General features: G+C 44.3%; 1 protein-coding gene across 2 annotated transcripts in view; it reads left to right on the plus strand.

Annotated features, from left to right (window-relative positions):
- The window catches only part of GRIK5 (glutamate ionotropic receptor kainate type subunit 5), a 487,066-nt gene that overhangs the window by 321,247 nt on the left and 139,751 nt on the right, over window positions 1-26,068 (plus strand). For both annotated transcript variants that reach the window (XM_085875712.1, XM_085875713.1), the window contains exon 15: window positions 321-503. In XM_085875712.1, the coding sequence (XP_085731838.1) occupies window positions 321-503 (183 nt within the window). The remainder of the gene's footprint in view (window positions 1-320; window positions 504-26,068) is intronic.

The following is a 26,068-nucleotide window of genomic DNA, read 5'->3' on the forward strand; positions in this document are numbered from 1 at the left end:
AACAATTTACTGTGAACCATTTCTTACCTACAGAGCAAGCCGTCTCAACCCAGCTCCTTCTTCAACTCCATTTCAGCTCCATTATCAGTTCCAATTGCAATTGCATTTTCAGCCCCATTTCCACCTCAATACTGATCAACTCCATCCCCAGGTTTGTCCTCATGTTAGTCCCTGTATATTCACTTCCAGATTCATCCACAGATTCATTACCAGATTGATTGCAGGACAACTCCCAAGTTAATTTGCAGATTCTTCACATGCAGCACGACCACAGCCATATTCCTATTTCTCCAATTCACCCCCATCCATTCCTCCTCTAGACTGACTCCATACGAATGGTACAACCCATACCCATGCTTGAGAGCTGGGCCAAGTGGTGGTCGGCTTGCAGTGAATCAGTACACACTGGGCAACAGCTTATGGTTTCCTATTGGAGGGTTCATGCAGCAAGGTTCTGAGATTATGCCCCGAGCCCTCTCTACTCGCTGCATCAGTGGAGTCTGGTCAGTCTTGCACCACAAGCACGTGTCCACAGACAACCAAAAGTTGAACACCCTCATTCACTTGCACTGAAATGCACTCATAGAGTGACATGTACACAGATTATAATTGTACTAGTGGGGTATACACATTGTGGAAGCATATGAACTGTATACTTCCTCATTCTCTCAGGTCGCTCACCTGCATTACATTTGTCCTTTTTTTTATTTTATTTTTTTCATTTATTTATATTTTTATTTACAGATGCTTTCTGATAGTTCTGTGATTTTTCCTCGTGTATCAGTTTTGATGTCCGTCGGCACACAAAATTACCGTGCTTCCCCGTTGTCTCTGGTTGCTCAACTGTATTTTTTCTTTTTCTTTTTTTCATTTATTTATATTTTAATTTATGGATGTTGTTTGGCGATTCTGTATTTCCACCCTGGTGTACTGACTTTTATGTCCATCAGCATGCAAAATTTCAGCTTTCTCCATCACCTGAAAGGTACCGATCTTTAATATCAGTGAGTGAGTCAGTCAGTGGTTAGTTAGGAAGAGCTTTACATATTAGATAATAAATGTAGGCTAATGGAACAATTCAAATTGTATTTGAGCATATATATATATATATATATATATATATATATATATATATATATATATATATATATATATATATATATATATATATATATATATATATATATATATATAAATGTAGGCTTATGGAACATTTTAAATTGTATTTAAGCAATGCTTTAATTGTAACCTTTTCCAGGATGCTGAACTCCATTTACTTATTAAGTGACTTAAAGCCTTTAAATTAAGTTTTTCATCTAGCGGTCAGGTCCAAGCAACCAAAAACAGTCCCTCATCAAACAATTTATGCTGCACGCTGCTGAAAGGTGCGGTAATGTAATCCGGGGAGTGCTTTGCTGCTGCAATTTAGGACCTCTCATTCCAGTGCAAGGCCCAGTGTCATCCACAAAGTAAGTAGCGGCCATCCTGTTTTTTTTGTTTTCATGGGGCTCACATAAACAGATAATGATCAGAATGACAATCCCAACAACTTCTGGCCCAGGTAGTGCAGGACTCGTTTGAATAATGTAACACAGGTCTCGCAACTCTGCCTTAACCACCACTTTTGCTGGATTTCTATCCGATAGGAACATTTTGGGATGTTCAGACTACCCCTAATATGATAAGACTCATTCACAGTTCTCTTCCTCTTCAATGCAAACAATTTCAGCCACCCTGGAGGAATATTACAAAATCTAACAGGATGTCATTTACCATGTGTTGTGAAATCAATGCCTCATCTTGTTGCTGCCATCAATCAGGCCAGAGGCACTTTGGCCAACTAGTCTGTTAAAAAAGAAAAGAAAAATTGTTTGATGAATGCAAAAGAAATTGCTTTAAAATAGGAATGCAATGTCAGCATAATTAATAATTACTTATGCCATCACAGTAAACAACACAGTATCATCTTAATTTGCTTGTTTTTCTTTTTGTTGCAAGAGTATGCTACCACATGAGCCTTTTTTATATAAAGGGGATTAAAACAGCATGACATGAATCTTAATATCTGGGCTGAGATCAATATCAATATAACACTAAGATAAATATCCTCACATTTAATCGAGTTCGCTGGCAATTTGCTCTCAGCAATGAGTTATACAGAATTGGGAAGATAAGCGCCATTCTTTTGGAGTTTGAAATTGTGCATATAATCTGGAAAAGTTATGTGATGATGTTTGGAATGGTGATTGTCCACTCAAAATGCTCATGCTTTATGTTATTTTGCAAAGATTTTGAAAATTGACTCAAATCTCCAAAAGGAAAGAATGTAACCAATGAGGTCAAAAAGGATTTAAAAGTGCAAATGTCATATTTCACTTATTGCAAAGTGTGACTAGTTGTCCCCTGCCCCACTGACAAGGTCAGAGACAGGGGATTTTAAAATGAGCTCCGACCGACCTGACCAACCGACTGATCGATCCTCTGTCCATGTACTTTTGTGTATTAGATATAGATTTTAGACCATAATACTGAAGATTATCATTATTGAGTTTGTGTGTCCGAGTCCGTGAGGATGTCCACAACACGCATGCCTGTGCAGAGGGACCTGTGATATAGAGAGGAAAAAGCCAGAGATGCATGGGAAACAAAAATGTCATTTGATGGAGATTGACTGTACTCCTCAACAAGACTATGTATCACGACCAGCACAGGCTGTGCAGGAACGAGGGGAACTGTTGTCGGAGCGGTTGGACTTCTCCAAGAAGTAGCTGAAGAATGTATTCCTGAACAGGAAAGATCAATCAGAGATTGCAGTCCCTCACCAGGGCTTGTTTTGTGTGGTGTATTTTATGTGGCAAATAATGTAAATGGAAGGACGGACTGAATGAACGGTCGTTGATTGCAAATAAAAGGTCCAAATTGTCTAGTTGTAAATGTGTAAATGTGTAAAGGTCAAAGGTCTAAAACGGTCTAAAGTGTCCAAACGGTCTTAAAAGGTCGAATCGGTTCTTGACTCGAATCTCCAAAAGGAAAGAATGCAACCAATGAAATCAAAATCCTAAAGCGTCTTAATGTCTAAAAATGGTCTAAAGATCAAAGGGGTCTACAGGGTATTCAAAGGTCTGAAAGATGTGAAGGTCTAAAACGGTCGAAATGGTAGAAAAGAGTCTCAGGGTGTTCAGGGTTCCAAAGTGTCAAAGAGGATCTAAAGGTTATTGGAGGTCTCAGGGCTCCAGAGGGTGTAACGGGTCTATTGGATCTTAGGGGTTGACAGGGACTTAGGAGTCTTAAGGCATCTTAGGGTTCTAAAGTGTTTTGAAGGGTATTCAGGGTCTTAAGCCTTGTATTGGGCTTTAGGGGTATTACAGAGTCTTATTGGTCTTAAAAGGTCTTGGGGTTCTAAAGGATTATCTCAACCTGATGGGTCTTAGAGTCTAAAGGTTCTTAGATGTCTAAAGGGTATTTGGGGTCCTAAATGCTCTGAAGGGTCTTTGGGGTATTCAAAGGCCTTAGGGATATTAGACAGTCTTTGGGGTCTACAGGGTCTTAGGGGGTTTCTGGGGTATTAGGGGTCTTAAATAGTCTAAAAGGTCTTAACAGTCTGAGGGGTATTAAAGAGTCTTAGTGGTCTTCTGGGTCTAAAGGTTCTTAGGGGTCTTAAAGGGTGTTCAGGATCTAAAGGGTCTTAGGGGTTATCAAAGGGTGTTAGGGGTCTTAAGGTGTCTAAAAGGTCTGAACAGTCTGAGGGGTGTTAAAAGGTCTTAGTGGCCTTAGGGATCTTAGGGGTATCAAAGGGTCTTAGGGGTCTTAAAGGGACTTAAGGATATTAAAGGGTCTTCGGGTTCTCAAGGATCGAAGGTTTCTTAAGAGTCTAAAGGCTCTTAGAGGCCTAAAGGGTATTTGTGATCTTCAACGGTCTAAATGGTCTTTGGGGTATTAGATGGTCTTTAGAGTATTAAAGCTGTTAGTGCATTTCATTATTTCATTATTGACCCTTTCACTTCCGGTTCCGGGTTTGGAACGTCGACAGGTCTCCTTTGGGGCTCTCTGCTGACTATGTCAAAGTTAGGTTTCCGGTCGTTATCTGTCCCAGTTTAACTGTTTATTTTCTCACCTACATGTTACTGTATGTTCCCAAAGCCTGGTGTTTGCGTAGTGGTTAGGATAGCGGCTTGGGATCCAAAAGGTCCTGAGTTCAAGCCCCGTTGGCCGCTTGAATTAATACACACCATGAGGTTGACTCAGCCTGTCATCCTTCTGAGGTTGGCGAAGTGAGTACCAGTGTACTGGACCCGGTGTATGCCCCGGTTGAAATAGGTGTACCATATCCCTGTGTCGTAAGGGGCGACCAAGGTTGCGTCAGGAAGGGCATCTGGCGTAAAACCTGTGCCAAATCATTATGCGGATCATAACGGATGATCCGCTGTGGCGACCCCTAATGGGAGCAGCTGAAAGAAGAAGAAGAAGAAGAAGAAGAAGAAGAAGAAGAAGAAGATGTTGCTGTGTGTTCCCAGTTCGGTTTTGTTTCAAAAATCGTACTATTTTGTGAGATTTCGTCGAACTTGTCTTTCCGGGTGCTTGAGGCCTATCCTTGAGGCTTGAGGCCTACCGGTTACTCTCGGTGTATGATCGTATTTATTTGTTTTTTTCTCCCCATACTCTTCAATCTCTATCTTCCCCACTTTCCTAACGTCCCCCATCCCTCCCAACTAATCTCTCTATTTCTTATCTTAAATCCAAAAAAAACAAACAAACAAAAAAATGCTATCTTTCTCTAATTCTTCTTCTTATTCTTCATCTCCTCTTCCTTCTCCTCCTCTTCTTCTTCCTCTTCCTCGTCTTCTTCTTCCTCGATTTTTTTTTTCTACAACACTTCCATGACCTAATCTGTTGAAATCTCTCTCAAACTTTAATAATAATAATAACAAAAACGATCTTTTATAATGCTTCATCTTCCTCTTTCACACATGTGGTACTCTTTACTGTATCATAATGCACCACTCTTCTACGATTGAAACAAACTGCTCTCAATTCGACCTCTCCTTCATGCCTTGCCTAAAAAATCCAACTGTTACAGCGTTTCTTCCCTCATTCCCTGAATTCGTCTTTATTGCATCCATCAAAAATTGTGTTAAATCGCATCTCTGACCTAAAACTTTAAAAAAAAAACCCAGTTTGAGATGAATGTTCGCTTTCCATAAACCATTCTTTTTTTCCAACTTCAGTGCCAACTCACCCCTCTCACCCCTCACTCTCAAAACAACCATCCCACTCTTCTCCCTCCAAGCCTCCCTCTCACCTCTCTCAAAAACTCCCCTCACCGTTCTCCCATCATTCATCCCCCTCATTCATCCTTCTCAAAGTTGCCCCCCCTCCCATCCACAAAGCTACCTCCTTCCACTGCCCTCTCACCTCCATCTCTTCACTCCACCTCCTCAAATCCTCAACTGCCTTCTTCCCCCTCTCTTGTCCCCCCCCTCTCCCCCAGCACCACAGAGCCTTTTCTCCTTCTCATTTAGCCCCCTCCCTGAGCTATTCTGCAATCCCCCACACTCTTTCAACAACCCTCCTTACCTCCCCCCTTGTACCTTGTCCTACCCTCCCCCTCCCCCCTCCCCCTGCATCAAAAGCCTCCACCCCTAACCCTTCATTAAAAGTGTGGACCTCAAATATCCGGGGCCTTCGCTTAAACCTTTCAGATCTTTCCATACAGGTTGCCACTGACAAACCAGACATAACCTGCCTAACAGAAACTTTCCTCCCCCAAGACATGTCTGACTCCCAAGTATCTCTCCCTGGTTACTCCCTCCTCCGGTTTGACAGACATGAGCCTCGTCCTGGTGGAGGAGTTGCTCTCTTCATCAAAGACTCTATTCCTCACTCTCCATACACTGCCCTCACTCCCCCAAACCCCCAGTAATACCTCTGGCTACGGCTTCCCCTCCACTCCCACCTCATGTTTATATGCGTACTGTACCGCCCACCAAACAGTGATGACTCCATTTACACCTCACTATCCGAAAACATGGACCAACTTCTATCTTCTCATCCAAACTCTCTCTTCCTCATATGTGGCGACTTCAATTGTCATCATGCCAGTTGGCCAGGTGTGGGTACCTCTCTCACCTGTCATGGCACCTCAGCAAAAGCTTTCTGCAACTTATTGGGACTGACTCAATCGGTCGACTTCTCGACCCAGATCTCAACCAATGGTACTCCATCTCTTCTGGATCTGATTTTGACAAATTTCCCTGACATTATCTGTTGCTCTTCCTCCGCGCCAGTCGGTTCTTCTGACCACGTCCTTGTCAAAGTGGACATCTCTCTGGCTGTTATCAGAGAACCACCTCACCGCCGTCGAGTCTGGCATTTCATTCCAGCCGACTGGCAGGGTCTCCAAGCAGCCATCAAACTTACAGACTGGTCTCCTATCGCTACTTTCTCCAACATCAACTTATCCTGGGAATTCTTTCAAAGAAACTTGCTCTCCCTCATGCACAGATTTATCACCTCTCGTGTTCAGTTGTCCTACCCTTTCCTCCCGCCCTTGGTTCACTGAAGCTTGTGGTGAGGCAGTTGTCCTGAAACAACTTGCCTTTGCCTCATGGAAAGCAAACCCAACTGAGGGCAATCTCAGTTCCTTCCATAAAGCTCGGAACAAGTGTTTATCTACCCTCAGGAGAGCCAGAAAACAACATCTTTCTAATCTCAAGTCTGAACTCTCAAACCTCTCTCCCTCCTCAAAATCCTGGTGGCATCTAATCAAATCTGTTTCTGGTGTATGTTCCCCCTCCATCCCTCCCTTACCTCAAATGGCTGCACTGCTGATACCGCACGTGAAAAAGCTAATGCCAAAACTCGGTGTTTGCAGCTAAATCTTGTGTCCAAAACCCATCACTTTCTCTACCCACCTTACCCAGTCGCACCCAACTGCCCCTTGACTCTGTGTCGTTTTCTCCCGACAAAGTGGAGAGCTTGCTTTCAAACCTCGACTCAGATTCTGCAACCGGTCCAGATGGCATCAGCCCACGTGTCCTCAAAGCCTGCTCTTCTGCTCTTGCTCACCCTCTCTCTGTTCTATTCACCCTCTCATTTGCTCAAGGTCATCTGCCATCTGCTTGGAAATCTGCAGACATCACTTCCCTGCATAAAAAGGTGCAAAAACAGATCCCTGCAACTACAGACCAATCAGCCTTCTCCCAATCACCAGCAAGGTTATGGAATCCATCATCGCTTCAAACATTAAATCCTTCCTCTTCTCCAATAGCCTGATTTCCGATCATCAATTTGGTTTCAGACCAGGTCACTCTACCCTGGATATGCTGCTTCTGCTCTCCCAACAATGGATGGAAGCCCTCAATGCCAGACAGGAAATCCGAGCCGTATCCCTGGACATATCACGTGCTTTTGACACAGTCTGGCACCCTGCCCTGCTCACCAAACTCTCTGCCCATGGTATCCAAGGCCATCTCCACTCATGGCTCGCAGACTTCCTCTCCTGTCACAGTCAACGTGTGGCCCGAAATGGAGTTCTTTAATCCCCTCTTCCTATCCAGGCTGGAGTTCCTCAAGGTAGCGTTCTGGGCCCAGTTCTTTTTCTGGTTTTCATCAATGATCTCTCAGACTCTCTGGAAAATCCTCCATATCTCTTTGCTGATGACTCCACCCTCTGCCGTACCATCGGTCATCCCTCTGACCGGCAAGTAGCAGCTTCTTCGCTCACTGCAGATCTGGATAAAATAACAAACTGGTCCAACATGTGGAACATATCTTTCAATCCAGACAAATCTCACACTCTCACCATGTCTGTACGAAAGGACCATTTAGAAAAACCCCCCATCCACTTTCTCAACAATCCTCTGGAAGAGTCCTTTCTTTCAAGCTTCTGGGTCTCACTATCTGCCATGACCTTTCCTGGGAAAGCCGCATTTCCAACCTCGCCTCAAAAGCCAGTCGCCGACTGGGAATCCTCCGTCGTGCAAAGTCCTTCCTCGGCCCACCTGAGCTCCTGACCACTTACAAAGCTTTTCTCCGCAGCCTGATGGAGTACTGCTCTCCCCTCTGGGCTGTTGCTCCTGCCTCCCACCTTTCTCGGCTTCACTCTGTAGAAACCAAGGCATTTCGGATCATTGGCATCTCCCGCAATGAGGCTGAGTCTTTGGGCCTCTCACTCAATCACCGCAGGTTGGTCGGTGGTCTTTCTGTCTTCTACCGTCTCCTCTCCAGCCTCGCCCCTCCCCCCCTTGATCTCTCTGTGATTTGTCCTCACCACATTTCCACAGGGCTCTCAAGGTCTGCAAACAACCCCCTTCTGGTAAAACTACCAAAATCACGAATCACTGCTCACCTTCACTCTTTCGTTTCTCTTTTTTCTCACCTTTGGAATAAACTCCCTCACTCTATTCATTTCCATTCTTCCCTCCAGGCCTTCAACACAGCTGTTCACCACCACCTCTTGTCATCCCCCATCCAAATCCTCGATCTTTTCTACCCCCAATAATCCACCCAAGCCCACCTCCTTCAAATTCCCTGCTTTCCTTCCTGAAAGTCCCTGTAATGTCCATCTTCTATTCCCCATGTTCCCCGTCCCATCCCTCTCCCTTCCACAGATCTCTTAATGTCCCTATTCCCCACTGCTTTGTCCTTCCCACTCCCTCCCCTCTTGTCTCATGCCCCCTTGCTGTGCGTTGCGTGTTTGCTCTCACACGAGCCTCGACAAGGTATACAAAAAAAAATAAAAATAAAAGCGTCTTCGGGGCCTTAAAGCGTCTAAAAGGTCTTAATGGTTTGAGGGGTATTAAAGGGTTTTAGTAGTCTTAGGGGTCTTGAAGGGACTTCGGGGTCTGAAGGATCTTGGAGGTCTAAAGTGTCTTTGGGGTCTTAAAGGGTCTTAGAGGTCTAAAGGGTCTTTGGTATCTTAGGGGTCAAAAGGGTCTTTTTGGTATTAAAGGATACAAGGTGTTTTTCCAGGTCTTTTGGGTCTTAACCGCCTTAAAGGGTCTGAGGGAGTCTTAAGAGTCATCAGAGTATTAAATGGTCTTTGGGGTCGTCAGGGTATTAAAGGGTCTTTGGAGTCTTCAGGGTATTAAAGGGTCTTTTGATATTAGGGGGATTGAAGGGTATTCGGGGTCATAAAGGGTCTTCGTGTTCTAAAGTGCCTTAAGGGGTCTAAAGGGTCTTAGAGGTCTAAATATTTTTAGGGGTATTAAAGGGTCTTAAGGATCTTCAGGAGTCGAAAAGGTCTTAAAGGCTGTTCGTGATATAAGGGGGCTGAAAGGGTCTTTGAGGTCTTGGAGGTTCTTAGGGTTCTAAAGCGTCTTCATGGTCTTAGGGGTCTAAACGGTTTATTGGGTTCTTATGTAATTAATATACATGCTCACGTTCAGGTGCGGACAGACAAAACAAACGGATAAGAATGCGTCAGGCAGTAGCTTGATAGGTATGCCAAAAATTATGCAAATGACGTCACTCTCACCTTGACCTTTGAACATGTTTGCAATTTGATACCTGAATCTTGTAGCTGTTTCCGATACCTTGTAGTTGATACCTGTTTCCGAGTTATCATCTTTTTTTGTCCCACTTGCTTGCTTTTTAATCACGATCGGGTTATCAAATCTGCTCGGAATTTGTTGGTCATGTTTTCCATCTCATTTGTGTCAAGTTTGAAGTCACGTAGCCCAAACACTTTTGGTCATATCTGTTTAATGTAAATAATGTCACCGTCACCTTGACCTTTGACCTATATAGTCAAAAATCATTGACAGCCTCACTTTTGTCCTTTGGAAAGTTTGACGAAGATAGCTGAAAGCATTCGTGAGCTATCACATTCACAAACATACAAACGACCGAGACAGACCGACATATGATGGAAATTCTCAATTTTCGTCATAACGAACAGACAGATAAACAAATGGACCCAAATGCAATACCCTCTCCTCTGGCCAGGGTAACTAGGATGGCACTTGGTAGAGTTCATACCTCCACCAGGGTGAACAGTTTACGTTTTGCATCCCATTGATAAGCCAGAACTGCATCCTAACCTTAACCAAAATTTAATTGGCTTGTTCTTGTCACTTACCAAACTCGGACACCAAGTTTTGTCAGAACTCATCCACAACTTCTTCAGATATCGTGTTTATATCTTTCCCCCCCCCCCCCCGACCTCTCAATGGTGAAGAATCACTTAAAAAATTATCAAATCCGGATCCGAATCTTCACCAAAATCTCATCAATTCTTCCTTGTTACACACCCAACATATCTCCACCAAGTTTTGTCTGAATCCGTCCATCACTTTTTGAGATATTATAGCTATATTTTGCGATAGACAGACAAGCAGACAAGCCGGTAGGCGGCGATGGGTCGCCGAGCATGGAAACTATAAGATATAGAGTAAAATGGATGTCATATAGCAGATAGGGAATCACCTTAAGATTATGCATATCAAATCTCATCCAGTTCCATCTACTGATAACTACTCGGTGTCCATTTGAATGAAAAGTACAGAAAATGCGGTTTGAAATCGGAAATCCCCAAAGTTCGAGGGGGTTCTGTGGGTGAACAAAGATCTAAATCGAAAATCCGGCTCGATCGTTTGTGCACAATGCATTCCAGACAATTAGTGTGAATTTTCATGACCATCCGACCATAACCCTAGGAGGAGTAGCATTTGGCGCGAAGGCACCTCCAGCTCTCGCATATTATCGATTTTTGCACTAATTGACCTTTGACCCCTGACCTAAGCGAAATCAGTCAATATGTCCTGAGGCAAAGTTGTAGTACTCATTGAGTACCATGAACCTGCAAAGTTTCATTCGTATCGATGCACTCACCGGGTCGCTAGGGGGCCTTCAATTTTCGCCAATTTTCGCGCATACCCTAATTGTAGGGGGCGCTGAGGGTAAAGTATTCCATATATCACAAAAACCGGAATATATTTGATAGAGCATCACCTGTAGATCATTCGTGCCAAATTTCATAGCCCTACGTGGGATAATGGCTTTCGGAATTGATTTTGCGTGAACGGTACCGATTTTGAAGGTTTTTCAGTTGTTGCTAGGGAACCAAAGCATCCCGAGCAACCATCACAATTTCTAAAGCACTAGGTCATAAGATGGACCTACCACCCGAGTTTGGTCAAAATCCGCCCACGTTTACTACCATTTATGCTGATGACAAACGAACAAACATCCAAACAAACATCCAAACAAACAGACAGAGATACTGACAATAAGGGTCACCTATTTTGGCGACCCAACAGACAGTGGTGAAAACATAACCTCCGTGCACCTTCGGTGACGGAGGGAACAAGATGAACATCGCCAGGTTGCTAATGGAGCAGAAGGGCTCAATCACAGACAACGCTCAGGACGAGTTTACAGAGTTTAGGATGCGCCGACATGACCTTCACGTCACCGCTGAGTGCACCGCAGCACCAAAATCCTGGAGACGAGACGTGGATCCAAGATGTGCAGCAGAGGCTTCGGAGAGAGTGTGAAATGAATCGGAAACGACTCTCTACTCAGTAAAAGAGGGAACTTCACTCGAGGTTTACCATTCAATACCAAGCGCAATACCTTTTGGGAACATGATAAGGTGAAGAAGGCAAACCTTGCTGCATCGATCGGGATGGAAAAAGCATGGCGCAGCAGCTTTGCAAAATAACTGGTTTCAACAGACCCTGACTATGGACCACCAACCTTTGTCACGGACCAACACATGAAAGGGAGAGGAGTGCAAAGGTCACACGGATTTTCACAAGTTCATGTTAACGCACTCGCTCCTCCATAATTTGTGTGACGGCTCTTCCATGAGCCTTAGACTTTGTAGTAAAGAATTAAGAATAGTCTGTGACAATAATTCTGATGAAATAGGAAGCAAAAATTTTTTTATCATTGTTTTCAAAAATTAAGGCACCACCAAGTACAGTAGTTGGTCAAGAGGTGAGGTTCAGCTTTGACGCTTCGACCACCAAATGTTCTTCTTGCTCGTTTTTTGCAAATCTTCATTGTATAATTGTTTGTTAAATTTTTGCCAGATTCTTTTATCAAAATCTACTTCAAAAACCATTTGTTTTGACAAGGGCATGTTGTTGTTATTTATCCTGGCTATGTTTCGAGCTTTGCCACGAACTATTGGTCCATCGTGGGTGGGTGATGGGATGTGTGTGTGTGTGTGTGTTACAACTGTGGGGTTGTCCTTTTTTCTTTCTTTTTCTTTCTCGACAAGAGCAAAGCTCATGGGAGAGTAAGGCTAAATTGGCATTGACAGTGGAGTTGCAGAGCAACACTTGAGCACAGACAGAAAGGGAATAAACAAAGGAGAGAGAGAGAGAGACACAGAGATGCAGAGATACAGAGACACAGAGAGAGAGAGACAGAGACAGAGACAGACAGAGACAGAGACAGACAGAGACAGAGACAGAGACAGAGACAGACAGAGACAGAGACAGAGACAGAGACAGAGACAGACAGAGACAGAGACAGAGACAGAGACAGAGACAGAGACAGAGACAGAGACAGAGACAGAGACAGAGACAGACAAGAAAACGCCAGAACCAGCAATTAAAATGGTTGGGTTAGGAAGGATTAATGGGATCATAAAGATCATGAGTCGGGATGGGGGGGGGTGGGTGACATGAGGTGGTGGTGCACTGCCTGCTTGAAGCGCTGGATGAAATAGTGGGAAATATTGACCTCTGGAAGTTGGTTTCACAGATAGGAAAAGTGAGGAATAAAAGAATTGAGGTGTGCAGTCAAACTGGATTTTGGAAGATTAAGGAGGAGCTGGTATACTGGATGAATGCATGCATCTTGCAATTTCTGGAGAGGATCAGGGGACTGAGAGAGCGTCATCTGTGAGTAATTCTTATTTTACAAGGAATGTCTTGGAATGATGGAGGATGTGCAACTGCAGCTGGCTTTGGAGGCCAGCTTTGTCATGTGATTGGTCCAGGAGAGGTCATGACTGATTGATGGTAAGGCTGACAAGTTATCTGTTCTGAAGCTCTTCCAGGCTGATGATGAAAGTAGATAGGTGGGATCATTTGGCATTCCTTGCACAGTGATTAGCTGAGACTGTGAGATTTGCAATCATTGAAAGACTTGGTCAATTTATCACAGCAGCATCTCATCACATCCAGATCGGCAGAAAGTGCAGCAGCTCCTGTCTGCTTGTCAATTGGATGAGGGTGCTATGTGACACAATGTCGAATCAGCTGCAAAAAGGAAGACAGAGTTTCCAGAGGTTCAGAGAGGTCATCTATGTATATGATGAACTTGACTGGGCCCAAGACATTGTTGTTGGATGAGAGGGTGAGATGTTGGGAATGGGAGGACATGTTGAGTGGGTGATGGGATTTGTGATGGAGAAAGATGTGGAGGCGGAGCGGGGTGGGGGTGCAGACATAAATGTGATTACGTCTGCACCCCTCGCATCATGAGCCCACACACGCTGTAGAGCGGGTTTCTTTTATGGATCACACATTTTGAAGACATGAAGAATGAAGACAGACATTGTTATCTGGGTGGAGGGAAAAATTAAATAAAAGTAGTGCTGGCTGAATATGATGAGACGTCGGGTTTGCCAGCGTACCATGAGGGAAAGAGAAAAGTATGGAAGGGGAAAAGAAGAAGAAAATTAAGAGGAAGAAGAAGAATGCTAGATGTAGTGGAGGGGAATTTGGAGAGCAAAGCAAAGAGAGATGAAACATTTTCCAATGTTATTTCAGAGAAGCTATTCGTTAATATTTATGAGTTTTGTCAGTAAGATGGAAATTTTGAGGATAAAAATGGGCGAAGTCTCACTGGTCAACAAACACCTGCTGATACTCCTTACTTGGTTCTCATTCCTCCATGAGCCTCGACTCCGTATACTCAAAAAAACGAAACTTTATGAGTTTTATGACAAAAAAAAACAAAACTCAAAAAACAAAACCTTCCATCATCGATTTTTCTTTCCTTCTTCAGTGGGATAATCATTTTTCATCCATTTTCCGTCATATCCTCCCATTTACATTTATTTATTTCCACAAACCCCACAAATTTAACTTTCCTTTGATCATTTTGTGTTCAGTCTCCTTTTAGACAAAGACCAGAGCCTGGCTGAAAATGGTCCCACCCAACCCACACCCCAGACAAGGTCTGATTGCATATTCTGTCAGGGAAACCTCCTCTGAACATGCCGAGGTCAGGTGTAAAGTCACGTCATGGTACGGTATCGGTTTTTTTTTTGATATTGGCTGTTGTTTTTGATGGGGGTCATACTTGGGTAATGAAACGGCACAGAGATGTGGTAATAGCAACATCTCTATCTTGTTGTCAAGTGTTTTATTTTTAGACAGACAACGTCCAACACATGTTATCGTAGGCATCCTTAACATCCTCCTCATCCTCATCATCATTTATATGTCATAGTTTAACATGATTCTGAGTCAGTGACATCAGCATTGTCCAGAGATATCATTAATCTATCCTCATCATCATCATCATCATCATCATCATCTACAATGATCAACCCTTTCATCTTCATCACATCACAGTATATCTCCATAATCATAATCATCATCATCATCACTATCATTGACAAAGTATTTGTTTGCATTTACACAGTCACCCATGCCTACGTACACATGCCGTGATACAGATATGGCCATGTACTCGACATGTGTAGTCGGCACGGTGGCAGCGAATGTCGCACAGAGACAAGCAACTGACTCCATAAGACTTCTTGGGACAAAATGTCATTTATGATATCCCACCATGTCCAGTGGATAATGACATACCGGAGTTTGCTGTTTGTACTTTTCTTCACACAAGCGTCTGGCAGTTGTCTCGTTTCAGTATGAATGGCAAGACTCGGACGTAGGTGGGAATCTTTCATTCCTCTGTTTATTTTGACAGAACAACCGCCACCTCACATTATGAGCCGTGCGGTCCGAACCTCCTTTGCACATGTGCACAAGCCACATACAAGCTTGAAAGAAAGAATATGATTGCTAAATTCAATACAAAATTAGCGGTCTGCATAGGTGGCAAAAGAAGGCCAAAAAAAAAAATATATATATATATATATATGATTAACTTTTATAAAAACCTCAAATGGTTGTTGATCCTCTGTGCATAAAAGGAGAGTTTACGTTTCGGCCTTTACCCTTCGTCAGACCAATGAAAGAGAGGGACCTCTGATGTTTGTCTCTAAATGTGGTGAGGTGTTGCTCTCTATTTGTTATGACCTCTCTTTCCTCTCTTGTGTTTGTGTTCTTCGTTTTACACGCAAACTCCTCACATTTTGCACGGACTGCTGTGCCTGCAGATGATTTGCTTCTGAGAAAGAAATCAAGGGTTTGCTAATCAAAGAAAGGGTTTTCTAATGCTCCTGGCTGCTTTACAGAATCCTAAAACATTTCTTTTTTGAGCATGCTGAAGGGAATGCTAAAGGACAATGGATTGGATGGATATGAACCTTATTTTGTCCTAAACTCCAGTATTGAACCAGAGTTCCTTGCACACCAGTGCATTGAAGTGTGACATATAACATACTAGCAGAGATACCCAGCGTTGCCCTGCAATGCCGTGTCCCCTCTCCCACTCTTACCCTCCTTCTTCCCACCTCCACCCTTCCACTCCCTCCTCCCACAAAGGTATCCGGTGTTGCCCAGGATCTAATGGACACCTATATCTATTGGATTGTGAAATCCAGAAGGGATGGACCAGTGCAACTTCTTTTTCTATTCACTCCAAAGTCGAGTGTGGCATTGTTCAGGTCTATCTCTCAACACTAAGCTGGTTGTATACCGCCATGTTATCTTGGCAATACTGCTATATGGTAGCAAAACCTGGGCTACCCTAAATAAACACCTACACCAGCTGGAGATATTCCACCAGAGATGCTTTCGCCACGTCATGCAAATTTACTGTTGCCAAAGATCACCAATATGGAAGTCCGAGATCATGCCAACATAACCATACGCACGATGGTGAGGACATCAAGGCTGAGGTGGCTAGGTCATGTGTGCCGTATGCCAGACCATCGTCTCCCAAAGAGAGTGCTTTTTTTTGTGAACTAGCCACTGGAACTCCCCCACATGGCAGGCCCCATAAACATTGGAAGGATGTCATCAAGGAAGACCTAAAGATCTTAAATATTGAGGGGAACTGGCATGACTTGACATGAATAAGGCAAAGCTGGAGAGCAGTTATTAGAAAGGGTGCATTGATTGCAGAGGCTGCTGTTGCTGCAAAGGCAGCCCAGCAGTGCGATAGACGGCACAGATGACTACAGTCTCCCATCGTCATAAGTGATGGGGACATATCCATTGATTGATTGATATCGATTGGACGTCACAATAAAGCACACGAAAAGATAACCCGCGCAAAGCGCGGCATAACACGGATGTGGCGCTGTAGTATATTGTGAACTGAGTGCTTGTTATCGAAAAACGCAGAGCATACTTACTAATGTTAACCCAGTCCACTGTAAACGATGTTATCTGTGTATTAGAAGTGGTCGTTGGGTTGACTCAGTTGTGGCAGTATTTTGAATCCCATTTGGGGTTGCAGGTAAATGTTAAGAAGAGGGAGGTCAGGTTTCGAGTTTCGCTGAACGATAGCCATCGAATCCTGATACAGTTGATGCATATTTCGTGGGCTTCCGGTAAATGACGACAGAAGGACAACTCTGCGACCGATTGAAGCACCGTCAGTATCCCCAGCGGCGACTGCATCAGGTAGTCCTTGATACAGCTCCGCCCGCAATTGCCATTGATTGTGGCAGACGGAGTTCAGGCGTCCTTGTTCAACCTTTGCGTATTGATCTACAATCTATTGTTTTAGTAATCTACCACTACGTAATATTACATTAAAGTTACTTCTAACCATCAAGTGGTAATGGTAAAACTCCATAGTACTGATGCATTTGCCATCTCGTTTCTTGATGGTAAATGTCCAGCCCAGATCTCCATGTGGTAGTAGCAACACGTAATGAAGAGAGTCATAATCCGGGTGGGTCTCATTGATGCGGATAATGTCACGATTTTCCGGATCCAGGCTTGACCGCTTGTACAACACGATGTCGCGGTGCGATGGAACATCAGCACTTCCCGCTAAGATAACCGCTACTTCTGCTGTCGTCGGTAGATTAGAGCACCATAAATCTGTTGTTGGGACCGCTCTCAAAACCAACTTCATGGAATCATTTTCTTCTCGTTCCAGTAATTCGGCAGCTTGCTTATAAGCACTTACGAATGGATTACAGTCATGCAGTACTACCTGTAGCTTTTGAAGCAAATCACGGTGCAGGTCGCTGTTCCATGCTGTTCGATGAGCGATTTCGTTGGCAGCGTCGTAGATATAGATTTGCGAAAACCTCGGCGGTTTCCCGTTCTCGAGAACAAAATGTCTGATTCTCTGATAAACACGACAATGGATAATGAACGTATATGGGCCCCTTGTGGGTAACACATCTTCCTGTACACCCAATGACGCGAACGCTAAACTCGAGTTGTATGCCCGAATGTTGGATCGGAAAATCCCTTACTTCAGGTGTGCAGTCAGTGAAAAGGTGTTCCATGAGGGAGGTGGTTCACTGATGTTGGGAAGAACAATTTTTCCTTGCATACAGCAGGTGGAAAATTTAGCGTTCACCCCCAGGAAACCGGAATGCAGTTCAGCTTTCGACATGTACGCGCCACAGGAAGAGCACATAGTGTCCATCTTGCCAATTCTGTGGATGGGGGGAAATGGTCTCTCATTGATGTCTTGCGATTCACCGAGAGCGTGTGGCGAGATATCCTTTTGATAGATGCGCTTCCTATTTTGTACTGCTGTTGCACGCGTGTCTACATTTTTACGTTTCCGCATCTTGTGGCTTACAGAATGCTCACTACAGTCTGGAAGGACTGGAAGGAAATAAACAGGGCCTTGCTTTATGAATGCAGTTGGAAATGTCGGCATGCAATTGGCTGAGCGGTTGCACGCACTCCATCTCACCACGCAATTGGCTGAGCGGTTGCACGCACTCCATCTCGCCACGCAATTGGCTGAGCGGTTGCACGCACTCCATCTCACCACGCAATTGGCTGAGCGGTTGCACGCACTCCATCTCACCATGCAATTGGCTGAGCGGTTGCACGCACTCCATCTCACCATGCAATTGGCTGAGCGGTTGCACGCACTCCATCTCACCACGCAATTGGCTGAGCGGTTGCGCGCACTCCATCTCACCATGCAATTGGCTGAGCGGTTGCGCGCACTCCATCTCACCATGCAATTGGCTGAGCGGTTGCGCGCACTCCATTTTGCCACGCTATTCGTCCGGTGTTCGTATGGTGGGGGGTTATAGGCTGTTTCAAGTTCGGGACCCATCACAGCAATTTTGGACCCTTTTGTCACGGAACTCAGACTATGGATCCGTTCCAAAAGGGGACATTTGGAATCCGAAGCAATACTGGACATGTCTGCCAAAGCTCAGACTCGTCCCTCTGCCACGTGTCTCGGAAACCGTGGCAGTTTGTTCATTTAATAGCATAGATATTTAGAGCCAAACTATCACCCGTCGCTTCGCTGACGGGAATACTAAGAGGGGAGTGGGAGAGAGAAAGAGGAGGGAGGGAAAGAGAAAGGTTGGGAGAGAGAGGTGGTGGAGAGCAGGGAGAGGAGCGAGGAAGGGGCGATGAGTGAGGAAGGGGGGGGTGGAGTGATGCCTCACCACACGTCGCGATACACTTCGGGAGGGAAGTGTTCGAGTTGGGTGGTGGAAGCGACAGAAAGAGAGATGTAGAGGGGAGAGAGAGGTGTGGGAGGAGAGTGCTGCGCCTTATTAGGCGGGGGGAGGAAGGAGGAGGCACAAAGTGAGGAGGCGGGGGGAGAGAAAAAGAGGGAGAAGGGTGAGGGAGGAGAGGGAGTTAGCAAAGAGAATGTTGTATTCTGCTTTATGAGCACACACACACACACACACACACACACACACACACACACACACACACACACACACACACACACACACACACACACACACACACACACACACACACACACACACACACACACGCGTTTACATACACATACACAGGCATATGTTCACATGCATATATATATACATACATACATACATACATACATACATACATACACACACACACACACACACACACACACACACACACACACACACACACACACACACACACACACACACACACACACACACACACACACACCTGTGTAGTGTCTGTTCAGTACCACTGAACTACCTCAAACTTTTGTGAAATAGTACCAAACCTCTCGGATGAACCTACCCTCCATCGTGTATGCTCTCAGGTTTCTCTTTTTTTGAAATTTGTTCAAAAAAAATTTTTAGTAGCGAACGCTGCTCATAGAGAGATCGGCGTTGTTGTTGTTGTTTTTGGTGTTTTTGTTGTTGTTGTTGTTGTGAAGAACAAAACCTTAACCTCTTGGACTCAGCTCTTGTATATACAAGATCCGGATCTCCTTAAATACTGAGCACATGTACACATCCTCACATAGACGGTGCCTTTTGAGAGCGTCTATCATGAACTTTTTAATATATTCGGACATTTGCTTTAAAGTTTCGAAAAGTTCACGTTACTATTTAAAGATTATTCCATTTATCGTATTGTAATTTCGGAAATACATTATTTATTTTGTAAATACACTATATATCGTAAATACATTATGACGGGTCTCGCTATTGGCTTAATCAAGGCACGTGACAAAATATCGGAAGTTGTTGTTCTTGTTGTTGTTTTTTCTTTTTTATGCTGACAAAACCTTTAGGACGCTGCTCTTGGAAACATTTGTCCTTGTTTGTTAATGAAATCTTCAATTTTAATTGCTTGTAAAAATGTAATATCACGAATATTATAAATAAATTTGCAAAATAAATGTTTGAATTCTGATTGTTGTAAATCATGAAAACACAGCAACACATGTGCTTATACTGCAGTTAAAACAAGCCTGTCTCTATTGCGACGTGTTGTGAGTTGTTTTGAATTACATGGTGGTTACATGGCGGTTACATGGTGGTGAGTTGTTTTTAATTACATGGTGGTGAGGAGCATTTATTAACATGGTGGTTACATGGTGGTGAGTTGTTTTGAATTGCATGGTGGTGAGTTGTTTTGAATTACATGGTGGTGAGTTGTTTTTAATTACATGGTGGTGAGGTGCATTTATTAACATGGTGGTTACATGGTGGTGAATTATTTTTAATTACATGGTGGTGAGGTGCATTTATTTACATGGTGGTGAGTTGTTTTGAATTACATGGTAGTGAGGTGCATTTATTAACGTGGTGGTTACGTTGTCGTGAGTTGTTTTGAATTACATGGTGGTGAGGTGCATTTATTAACATGGTGGTTACATGGTGGTGAGTTGTTTTGAATTGCATGGTGGTGAGTTGTTTTGAATTACATGGTGGTGAGTTGTTTTTAATTACATGGTGGTGAGGTGCATTTATTAACATGGTGGTTACATGGTGGTGAATTATTTTTAATTACATGGTGGTGAGGTGCATTTATTTACATGGTGGTGAGTTGTTTTGAATTACATGGTAGTGAGGTGCATTTATTAACGTGGTGGTTACGTTGTCGTGAGTTGTTTTGAATTACATGGTGGTGAGGTGCATTTATTAACATGGTGGTTACATGGTGGTGAGTTGTTTTGAATTACATGGTGGTGAGGTGCATTTATTTACATGGTGGTGAGTTGTTTTGAATTACATGGTGGTGAGGTGCATTTATTAGCATGGTGGTGAGGTGCATTTATTAACACGGTGGTTTCGTGGTGGTGAGGTGCATTTATTAACATGGTGGTTACATGGTGGTGAGTTGTTTTTAATTACATGGTGGTGAGGTGCATTTATTAACGTGGTGGTTACGTTGTCGTGAGTTGTTTTGAATTACATGGTGGTGAGGTGCATTTATTTACATGGTGGTGAGTTGTTTTGAATTACATGGTGGTGAGGTGCATTTATTAACGTGGTGGTTACGTTGTCGTGAGTTGTTTTGAATTACGTGGTGGTGAGGTGCATTTATTAACATGGTGGTTACATGGTGGTGAGTTGTTTTGAATTACATGGTGGTGAGGTGCATTTATTAACATGGTGGTTACATGGTGGTGAGTTGTTTTGAATCACATGGTGGTGAGTTGTTTTGAATTACGTGGTGGTGAGGTGCATTTATTAACATGGTTGTTACATGGTGGTGAATTGTTTTTAATTACATGGTGGTGAGGTGCATTTATTTACATGGTGGTGAGTTGTTTTGAATTACATGGTGGTGAGGTGCATTTATTAGCATGGTGGTGAGGTGCATTTATTAACATGGTGGTTTCGTGGTGGTGAGGTGCATTTATTAACATGGTGGTTACGTCTTGGTGAAGTGCATTTATTAACATGGTGGTTACATGGTGGTGAGTTGTTTTGAATTACATGGTGGTGAGGTGCATTTATTTACATGGTGGTGAGTTGTTTTGAATTACATGGTGGTGAGGTGCATTTATTAGCATGGTGGTGAGGTGCATATATTAACGTGGTGGTGAGGTGCATTTATTAACATGGTGGTTACGTCTTGGTGAGGTGCATTTATTAACATGGTGGTTTCGTGGTGGTGAGGTGCATTTATTTACATGGTGGTGAGGTGCATTTATTAACATGGTGGTTTCGTGGTGGTGAGGTGCATTTATTTACATGGTGGTGAGGTGCATTTATTAACGTGGTGGTGACGTGCATTTATTAACATGGTGGTTACGTGGTGGTGAGGTGCATTTATTAACATGGTGGTGAGGTGCATTTATTAACATGGTGGTTTCGTGGTGGTGAGGTGCATTTATTAACATGGTGGTTTCGTGGTGGTGAGGTGCATTTATTTACATGGTGGTGAGGTGCATTTATTAACATGGTGGTTTCGTGGTGGTGAGGTGCATTTATTAACATGGTGGTGAGGTGCATTTATTAACGTGGTGGTGACGTGCATTTATTAACATGGTGGTTACGTGGTGGTGAGGTGCATTTATTAACATGGTGGTGAGGTGCATTTATTAACATGGTGGTTTCGTGGTGGTGAGGTGCATTTATTAACATGGTGGTTTCGTGGTGGTGAGGTGCATTTATTAACATGGTGGTTACATGGTGGTGAGGTGCATTTATTAACGTGGTGGTTACGTGGTGGTGACGTGCATTTATTAACATGGTGGTTACGTGGTGGTGAGGTTCATTTAATAACATGGTGGTTACGTGGTGGTGAGGTTCATTTAATAACATGGTGGTTACATGGTGGTGAGGTGCATTTATTAACATGGTGGTTACGTAGTGGAGAGGTGCATTTATTAACATGGTGGTGAGGTGCATTTATTAACATGGTGGTTACATGGTGGTGAGGTGCATTTATTAACGTGGTGGTGAGGTGCATTTATTAACATGGTGGTTACGTAGTGGAGAGGTGCATTTATTAATGTGGTGGTGAGGTGCATTTATTAACATGGTGGTTACGTGGTGGTGAGGTGCATTTATTAACATGGTGGTTACGTGGTGGTGAGGTGCATTTATTAACATGGTGGTTACGTGGTGGTGAGGTGCATTTATTAACATGGTGGTTTCGTGGTGGTGAGGTGCATTTATTGACATGGTGGTTATGTGGTGGTGAGGTGCATTTATTAACATGGTGGTGAGGTGCATTTATTAACATGGTGGTTATGTGGTCGTGAGGTGTTTATAATAATATGGCTGTTACGTAGTGGTGAGGTGTCTATAATAATATGGCGGTTACATGGTGGTGAAGTATTTTTAATATGGCGGTTACGTGGTGGTGAGGTGTTTATAAAATATGGCGGTTACGTGGTGGTGAGGTGTTTTTATTAACATGGTTAGGTGGTGGCGGGAATTTGGATTATTTGAGGTCTGAAAACGGTTTCCCAAACATGGCAAAGAGGTCAGAGAGACATCCCACGACAGTGCCCGAGGTCATATCCGAGCACGGAAATGCGAATGGGAACCTTGAGTATTCATCAACAACAGTGAATATGTATCTGTTGTCTGTCTCGGTCGGCAGGGGCCCTTTGAAGTCGATATTTCGTCTCTCGAAGGGGGAAGTGGCCTTGATCAATCTGCCGGGAGCGGCGCCACAGAATCTGGGTTTTAGTTCAGCACAAACAGGACATGAAGCATTCATTTGTTTAATATCTTCGATAGAATAGGGAAGGTTTTGTCTGCGCACGAAATGTGCCATTCTGGTTACCCCTGGGTGGCACAGAGACTCATGGAGGTCTTGCAAAGCCTGACCGATTGTCGCCGAACAGTAGACCCGAGAGAAGGTGTCTGCAGCAGGGTTTTCCCTCCTGGGCCGATAAACAATGTCGTAAATATAACAAGATAGATCTATCCGCCATCTCATTATTTTCCCGTTATTTTTCCCATCAAACATGAAGGCAACGGATCGCTGGTCCGTGACGAGCGTGAAGTGGTTTCCCAGTAAATAGTGTCTCCATTTACGTAGGGCTTCGACAATAGTGTACGCTTCCTTCTCTATTGCCGAGTGTCTCTGCTCGCTTCCTGAGAGAGTTCTCGAGAAGAACGCGACGGGTCGTCCGGACTGATTGAGCGTCGCGGCGATCGCGTGATTGGAAGCGTCCATTTCCACCACGAATGGCACCGTGTTGTCGATCGATAATACCACGGAATTACCGATATCATCTTTGAGGCTGTGGAAAGCTTTTACAACAGCGGCATCTGGCGGGAAGTTTTCGCAATGCACTAGGGGATGTATTTTTTCAGAGTATTGGGGGATCCATCTAGCGTAGTAAGCGAACATCCCAATCACCCAACGCATTGTCTGCAGGTCATGAGGTGGGGGTAGCTCACGAAGTGGGCGCAATCGTTCAGGATCGGGCTTTATCGTGCCGTCGGCTATTGTTTAGCCGAGAAGATTAATTGACCTTGTCGAGAATACGCATTTCTCGTAGTTGAGGGTCAGATTATATTTTCTAGCAATGCTCAAGAATCTGTCCAGATTCATATCATGTTCCCCCCGATCCTTACCGCACACCGTGACATTGTCCACGTAAACAAAAGTGTCTTTGAGGTTTTCATCCGAGATTATGTCGTCCATAACTCGTTGGAAGCAAGCTACTCCATTAGTGACACCGAACGGAATCCTCCTAAATTGATAGAGGCGTCTACCTGCCTCGAATGCGTTGTAAGGTTTGTCTTCCTCTCGGATGGGAATTTGATGATAGGCGCTTCGCAAATCGATGGTGCTGAATATTTTGTAATTGGCCACGCGTTCGACCATCTCGTCTATGCGCGGCAAAGGGTAGGCATCGAGATGGGTGAAGCGATTGACCGTTTGAGAGTAATCGACAACCATTCATTTCTTATGGTTCTGACTGGTAGTCACCAACACCTGCGCGCGCCATGGCGAATCGCTCGGTTCTATAATACCTTCTTCCAGCAATCGCTTCGTCTCGGAAGCGATGAAGTCCTTATCGGCGGCGGTGTATCGTCGCGATTTGATCGCTTTCGGTTTACAGTCCGGCGACAAGCTAGCAAACAGCAGGGGGGACGATACCTCTGCGGTGGTCAGAGCATTTAGAATTAGACGAGGTTTGCTTCCTCCAAAGGGTATTTTGACGCTCGTGTGCTGCTTGAGGACATTATGACCCAGAATTACACGTGCGCATAAATCACGAAGCACCAGTACCCTTACATCCCAATGCGTGTAGCCTTTTACGTCCAACTCAACTTTGCAGTACCCTCGTACGCGGGACTGTAGTGATGTGGAGGCCATGCATACCGTATTGTCTGTCGGGTGGATCTTCCATTTCCTGCCCTTCGCTAGTGAGCTGTTGACGAAACTTTCAGAGCTACCGGTATCAATCAGAGCCTCAGCCATATGCCCGTTAATTCGTATGTTGATGATAACTTTGGAGAGATTCCCCGGTGAAGCTGCTGTTACTTTCTTTTGTGAGTAGAGAGCCGCAGAAGTCGGTTTATTTATTCTAAGAGTAGATTTGCATACCCTGGCATAATGCCCTTTCTTGTCACAGTTCATGCATGTGGCATCCCTGGCGGGGCATTTGTTACGGCGGTGTCTTTTATACCCACAAAAGAAGCATTTACCAACCGAAGTAGTTGCTGGGGAGTTTGACGAGGTCTGGGTATCCGATTCCTCGGGTTTATCTCCATCCTCAGTGTCGGAGGTGTCCCGGGGGGTTCCTTGAGTTTCCGCCGTAGCAGCGTTCATTAGCAACACCGGTGTCCCATATGACTCAGATTGCTGCTGAGCCGTATCCATAGCTCGGGCCTGGTCAGCTACGATTTCAAGAGTGGGTTGTGCTTTTTCCAGTAAGCGTTGCCGAATGGGGGCTGACCAGAGCCCCTGGATGAACGCCTCTCGGGTCGCTTCATCTCGATGTTCCTCGGCGGTTACGGCCCGGAAATTGCAGTCTTTGCCCAACTGCCTCAGAGCTTGCAGGAACTGATCGATTGTCTCCCCGGCTGCTTGCCTGCGTGTGTTGAGAAGATGTCGTATGTATACCTCGTTCTTGCGCTTCACGAAGAGCGCCCGCAGCACTTCGATCGCTGCGTCGTAGGTGTCACACTCCGAGAAGATCCTGAATATGCTGGGCGAGACATGGTTTAAAAGTGCAGCCAATTTGTCGGCTCCCTCTTCAATGATGGTCAGATAGTGTGAGAAGGAACGGAACCAATGCGACCACTTCATTTCCGAGTCAGTAGCGTTGTGGTCCGCATCGAACCTCTCCGGCTTGTAGATCTTGTCCATAGTCGGTTGAGGGAGCTGAAGGAATCAAGTGAAATAAATTGAAATGAATGCGAGCGAAAAGCCTTCGGAGTGTCGGCTTTATTTCACTTGATTGAAGCCGATTCTACAGACTCATAAAGGAATACATGTGCAGCAAGGAATACACGTGCAGTCGATCACCGCAAAATAAATCAGCAATTAGCCAGCATAAGCACGGAGTCCGGTATACTCTCAATTCTCACCATTCAACGAGCACCAAGTGAACCACCACCTTAAATGACAATGCCCCAGGGACC

The sequence above is a fragment of the Eptatretus burgeri genome, chromosome 3, assembly GCF_056783735.1.
Source record: "Eptatretus burgeri isolate ZD-2024b chromosome 3, Ebu_testis_v1, whole genome shotgun sequence".
Taxonomy (NCBI): Eukaryota; Metazoa; Chordata; class Myxini; order Myxiniformes; family Myxinidae; genus Eptatretus; species Eptatretus burgeri.